This window comes from Alligator sinensis, unplaced genomic scaffold (genome assembly GCF_000455745.1).
Source record: "Alligator sinensis unplaced genomic scaffold, ASM45574v1 scaffold738_1, whole genome shotgun sequence".
NCBI lineage: Eukaryota > Metazoa > Chordata > Crocodylia > Alligatoridae > Alligator > Alligator sinensis.
In genome coordinates, this window is record NW_005842382.1 from 156833 (window position 1) to 163555 (window position 6723).

The window sequence follows — 6723 nt, forward strand, 5'->3', positions numbered from 1 at the left end:
GTGCGGGGGGCAGTTGTACCTGCTTCTGCCAGGGCTTTCTGCTCTGCCTGGGATTGCTGTGAGCCATCTGCAACGCCACTTAAGGACAGACTTCCTGCAGCAGGCCTTCGGTGGGGGTTCCCCAGGGGACACCCAGGCTAGTGCCAAGTTCACCACTCTGCTTTGGCTGGCAGTTAAATGGCATTACTATATTTCTTCACATACAGTACCCAGGTTTTTGGCAGCTTATTTGTGGAAAAGGGAGTCCCGGCTATATGCAAAAATATGGTAGTTATTTCTAGGTCAGATATACACAGTTTTACATAAAACCTAGTGTAGCTATAGAATGATATAACTATAATCATAGATTCATAGAAGTAGGGTCAGAAGGGACCTTGTAGATCATCACGTCCGACCCCCTGCCCTGGGCAGGAGAGAAAACCGGGCTCAAATGACCCCAGCCAGGTAGACATCAAGCCTCCTCTTAAAGACCCCCAGGGTAGGAGCTATAACCACTTCCCTTGGAAGTTGGTGCCAGATCCTAGCTGCCCTGACTGTGAAGTAGTGCCTTCAGATGTCTAGTCTAAACCTACTCTCTAACAATTTGTAGCCGTTATTCCTTGTTACCCCGGGGGGCGCTAGGACGAACAGGGTCTCTCCCAAACCCTGCTGGTCCCCCCTGGTGAGTTTATACATGGCCACCAGGTCCCCCCTCCGCCTTCTCTTGCGAAGGCTGAACAGGTTACGGTCCCATAGCTTCTCTTCGTAGGGTCTGCCCGGCTGTCCTCTGATCATGCGGGTGGCCCTCCTCTGGACCCTCTCAATGCTGTCCACATCCGTCCTGAAGTGCGGCGGACAGAACTGAACACAGTACTCCAGCTGCAGCCTGACCAGTGTCACATAGAGGGGGAGGATCACCTCCTTGGCCCTACTTGAGATGCATCTGTGGATGCATGACAAGGGACAGTTGGCCCTCCTGACCGTTACCTCACATTGTCGGTCCATGTTCATCTTGGAGTCAATAATGACTCCAAGATCTCTTTCTGCCACCTTGCTCTCAAGAGGGGAGTTTCCCAGCTTGTAAGTGTGCTGCTGGTTCCCACTTCCCAAGTGCAGCACCCTGCACTTGTCAGTATTGAAACCCATCCTATTTTCATTAGCCCACCCCTGTAACCTGTCCAGGTCCTGCTGTAATCTGTCCTTCCCTACTAGCGTGCCCACCTCACCCCAAATCTTGGTGTCATCAGCAAATTTAAACAGGCTGCTTTTTAACCCGTCGTCCAAGTCACTAATAAAGAAATTGAGTAGTGTGGGCCCAATATAATCATAAAAAGCTTAGTTTTAAAACAAGGTGACAAAGAGAACATACACAAATATAAATAGGATTTCAGAGTTAATTTTAAGAAGCTGGATTGTTTAAAGTTTTTCATTGCAAACTGTGGCTAACAGTACAGAGATAACACTTATAGTATTACTAGAGTGAAAGTGAAGTTTTCAATTGGGTAGATCTGTTCAGAAGGTCGTGGTTTGTAGCAGTGCATTTGGATTCCTCATATCATTAGACTCTCTTAAATATCATTTAGAAGTCATAACATAAGCACTGTATTAACTTTAAATTTTCATTCCAGCTTCATTCAGACTATGCTATAAAAAGGAGAAGTTGCTTTATTTTTAAATCTCTTCATACAGAAAATGTATATATTGTTTTACTAAAATATCCTAAATATGTACTTATTTAGATAATTATGCAACTCTGTCACGTTTGATTGATTTATTAAGAAGAGCTGGGAAGTTAGAGGAAGTTCCAAGATTTTTTGTAATGGCTGAGAAACATTCTTCCAGAGCAAAACTAGAGCCAGGTTTTCACTATTGCAAAGGATTATATCTTTGGTAGGTATGGTTATAATTAAGTAAAACATTTATTGGTTATTTTACCACATCTGAAAATAAACTTTTGTTTTTACGTCAATATCAACCATAGTTCTGTTACATTTTTGCAAGCTAACAAGCCTAGATTTAGGGTGTTGCCGTTTGATACCCTTGACTCTTCTGAAATGCTTTCTTTTGGGTTCTTCTGGAAAGTATAATTATTTAATTTTATCTGTCTGTTTCATAGCAAATAGTAATATTAGTTACTTTTGACTTTCAGAAATGAAATTAAAAATTTTTAAAACTCAGTTTTTACAATATGTATATAACAAAAATATAAAATATATACCTGGTACAGTTTGAAATATATATATATATATTCCTGTTAGTTGCTTGCCCAAGCTGAAAATATTTTCATAACCTGACTTAGGTATACTGGTGAACCAAATGATGCTCTTCGACATTTTAATAAAGCTCGGAAAGACAGTGATTGGGGACAGAATGCAGTTTATAACATGATTGAAATTTGTTTGAATCCTGATAATGAAACAGTAGGTGGCGAAGTATTTGAAAACCTGGATGGTGACCTAGGGTAAGGAAAGCAGTGAAGATGTTTTTTTTTCTTGTTAACACTTTGTATCCTAGTGTAAACTGTAACAGAATGAGAGATGCTCATAATGTGGCACTTTGGAGAGAGGAGTCAACCAGATACTAGTCAAAAGATGAGGAGGATTCTGTTCTCAGTGTCTGTGCATTTGTAGGATTTTAAGTGTGGCTTTGCAGATAATTTAGAGTCACTTTCAATACAGAAGGAATGCCAATATAGAATAGCCATGTAAAGAGTGACAAAAGTGATTTGTTTTTTCTACCCAATTATTCATCATAACTCATAGTTAATTTAATTATAAAATTTCATTTTATGTGTATAATGAAAAGTTATTTTTTTCTAAATACATTCTTTCTGATTTGTAGTAATTTGACAGAAAAGCAGGAGTCTGTACAGCTAGCTGTGAGAACAGCAGAAAAACTCCTGAAGGAACTCAAACCCCATACCATTCAGGGTCACATTCAACTTCGCATTATGGAAAATTATTGTCTAATGGCAACCAAACAGAAATCAAATGTTGAACAAGCATTAAACACCTTTACTGAAGTAGTAGTTGCTGAGGTTAGTAATTAGCCCCTCATTCTTATCCTCACATTATGGCTTTTGGTTTAATTTGAGAAATTTAGAGGCATTTAACATAACCAAGTCAGAGAGTTGTTTGTTTCGTTGTTGTTGTTCTTGATGTCTTGAAAATTGGCAGCAAAAATGCTGAAGCAGGAGTCTTTCTTGCTGACATGTAAGTTTGTTAAAAATGCAAGCTTACAAGAAATTGCTCAGTAAGCTTAATACCATTATTAAAAATTGTTTGGGTCTTTTTGTGCTTTGTGTTTTTTTGTCTTTGTTTTGGCTTTTTTTTGTTTTTTGTTCGTTTTGTTTTGGGTTTTCGTGGGTTGTTTTGACTTTTCAGGTTTTCCAACTCTTGGTGTTCTAAAAATATGTGTAGGACCAAGCCTTCAGAAATCTTTACAATGATAAATTTATCCAGCTCTGTGATGAGGACCCATTCCCTAGAGCAGTGTTTCTCAGCCCATGGGTTGTGACCCAAAAGTGAGTCACAAGAATTTATTAAAGGGTTGCACAGATTTTAAAAATGGATTCTCCTTTAAAGAAGAAAAATGTGGGAAACTGTGGCTTTGCCCTTGCAGGCTGGCAGAGTTATAGCCTGTCCAGGGCTGCTTGGTGCCCTTCATGTGTGTGTGTCTCTCTCCTCCCCACCACACACACACACATCCCTTCCCCCCCCACACACACACACTGTAGGGCTGGGGCCTGGAGGCAGGGGGCAGCAGGTCAGGAGTGAGGGGCATTAAGTCAGGACTGGCCATTGATGTTTACAAATGGGTCCTGGTACAAAAAGGGTTGAGAACCACTGCCCTAGAGCTCAGGTCATTCCCATGGCCTCCCTACATAGTACCTACGTAAGTGACATCTGCAGGTCAGGAACCTGGAGCTCAGTATATACCTTTTGCCAAGCATTACATGATTGTAGAAACCTCAAAGGCAGATGCTGTATTTAGTAGGAGAACCCTTCAGTCACTGTTTGTCTATGACACTCAGACCTCTGTTTGAGTAGGGAGTGCCCAAATATTTGTGGGCACTGCTTTATTCTCACCCTAGGTGACTCCTTTATGTGTCAGGGTGAGAATATACATTTGGAAGTCACTCAAAGGAGAAAGAAAAGTTATTTTCAGTAATTTTTTTGGAGCATGCACACTCGCATCCTTTCTTCCTTTTCCTTTTCTCTGGAGTTGTATTTACTATGAGACTCCAAGGCTGAAAGGAAACTTAAGAACAGGAGATGTACACCTCTATCCCTGTGGCAAAGGGCTGAAGGAGGTGTAGCATTAGGTTGGATCCTACCAAAGTTTATGATGTGTACGTGTCTATGCCTACATACTGCATAGGGACAATACATTTTGAAGGAATCCAGTTACTGGTAAGTAAATTTTTTGCTAATTTCTTTTTCCTTTTTTAGCCCAAGCTTGCAGTCAATCTTTTAAATAATTTAAGGTAGTGGTGTTGTAGTCCTGTTGAAGATTGAACACTATGTTACATAATAGATATTTGGAATATGAGATTTTTTTTATTCTCTTAGTTTCTGGGTTTTAGCTTTTACTTGTATCTTACTGTAGCTGCTCAGTAATAATTTTATTTTGAAAACTTACTTTATAACTTAAAGCCAGTTATCCTTTCTATTCCAGAAGGATCATATCCCAGCTCTTTTAGGAATGGCTACAGCCTACATGATATTAAAACAAACTCCACGAGCCAGAAATCAGTTGAAACGCATTGCGAAAATGAACTGGAATCCCATTGATGCAGAAGAGTTTGAAAAGAGCTGGCTGCTGCTTGCTGATATTTACATTCAATCTGCAAAATATGATATGGCAGGTGAACTCTTAAAACGGTGTCTCCGTCACAACAGGGTAAGTGACTATGCATTTTATTTTTCTTTAGAAACATGCTGTGAAATTTTTTCTTGTGAAGGGGAAATAAACTTGGGGAAACCAGCAACTTATCCCTGAGAGTAGAAAATGAATTCATCTGCAGTTGCTTCTTCATTTTTATTCATAAGATGTAAGTAATTTATGCAGGTCTGAGCTGTGGTGATACGTTAGTGTTGAAAGTGTGTGTAGAATGTCAAGAATGCATTTTATTATGAATCTGATCCTGGCTAATGACAACAGCAGACAGAAATTGTGATCACTTGCCCCATTTATTAAGGAAGAAATAATCTGTATCTCTGTATGCAATTTGGTGTGTATAACAGTGTTTTACAAGCTTTACATTACAAATAAATGTACAGGAAATACAATGTATTTTTTCCTTTTGCATCATGCCTTTACTGATCCTGCACTGACAAGTTGCTTTCCTCTGGATTCTGATGAGGCAGCTCTACAGCTCTAGTGTTTTGATTGGGCACTTAGGATTTTTGACCTGGACCTCTGCCAGAATGGGTTTCAAGAAGCAAGAACAGTCAACAGCTTTAACTCTCCCGCTCGCTATTTCTCATTTTGTTCTTTCTCTCTGGTAATGGAGTTTTTTTTTCCTTTCTGTCTACATACCTCTCACCTTCTTTTACATGAAGGCTGTTTAGAAGACCCATTCTTTTACAGACATTTATATCCCCATGGTTTCTCCTCAGCAATCTACTTATTGCTACTCATAAAACTACTTTGAGTACCCTTCAGCTTTTACCTGGTAAAGAGCCAGGTTTGTCTCCTGATCTTTATCCTTCTGTCAGATCTCCTTCTGTGTATTTGAAGCTTAACTTAGTTCTCATCTAGATTATATTCCTTTAATAGAAATTACCCCATCCAGGAGACCCTCTCTTTTATACCAGAGGGGTTCAGTATGAGTAATTCCACGGATTACAACCGTGTCAGAATGACATTGACATTGAGGGAGAAGCAATCTCCTGAAAGATTTAAATATTTAGAAGCAATGTCTGAAATATTTAGATAAATAAGCCTGGGCAATGAGAGGAAAAGAAAAGTGACGAAGGCCACAAAAACCTTTCACATTTGGTCCTAGCATCACAGTGATTAGAAGCTCTGCCCTGTATTAGCATTCAGTTCCTACACATAGAGAAAAAAAACAGCAAGAATTGTGTACAGCTCCAATTTTAAAGTATGCTGAATTAAGAAAAAATATCAATTTTTATGGAAAACACTTTCTGCAAAACTATCCAAGATGTGTGGAATTTGACCAGAGTGACTAAACACATTATTTTGGCTTTTGTCATTGCTTTTTAGCAATCAGAAATTAATTATAAAAATGCATGTGTACTTCATTTACATAAATATATTGAATTAGATGCTTAGCCTTTGTCATCATCACGTTTGTTTTCATGTCAGTCTGGTTTTGTCTTTCGTTCCAAAGTCAGTGAAAACCCAACACATATCCAAAGCCAGTGCATTACTATAGAATCAGTGTTTTTATAAACAGATTTCTTTTCTTGATCCTTCAGCTGTATTTCTAGATTCTCCATCTGTATCTCTTCTGATGTAGCACAGACTTCTAAATAAAGGAGATTTCTGCTGCCATATCTTATTCTAGTACTCCATGCACTCTCTAGTTAGACTTCTAGGTCCTAAGTTGAAACCATGTCCTCTGTAGACTTACAAAGTTTAATTTTAAATGGGTTTAAATAGTTAGGATAAGTAGAATATAGTATATGCATTTGTCTCTTCTGTGGTGTAAATAATTGGCACAATACATAAATTAGGTACACATTTCTAATGAATGGCTTAATTTTCCTGCTTAAA

General features: G+C 38.8%; 1 protein-coding gene across 2 annotated transcripts in view; it reads left to right on the forward strand.

Annotated features, from left to right (window-relative positions):
- Nucleotides 1–6723, forward strand: part of TTC21B (tetratricopeptide repeat domain 21B) — a 70520-nt gene that overhangs the window by 55593 nt on the left and 8204 nt on the right. For both annotated transcript variants that reach the window (XM_025210957.1, XM_025210958.1), the window contains 4 exons: nucleotides 1719–1869; nucleotides 2279–2440; nucleotides 2821–3016; nucleotides 4657–4881. In XM_025210957.1, the coding sequence (XP_025066742.1) occupies nucleotides 1719–1869; nucleotides 2279–2440; nucleotides 2821–3016; nucleotides 4657–4881 (734 nt within the window). The remainder of the gene's footprint in view (nucleotides 1–1718; nucleotides 1870–2278; nucleotides 2441–2820; nucleotides 3017–4656; nucleotides 4882–6723) is intronic.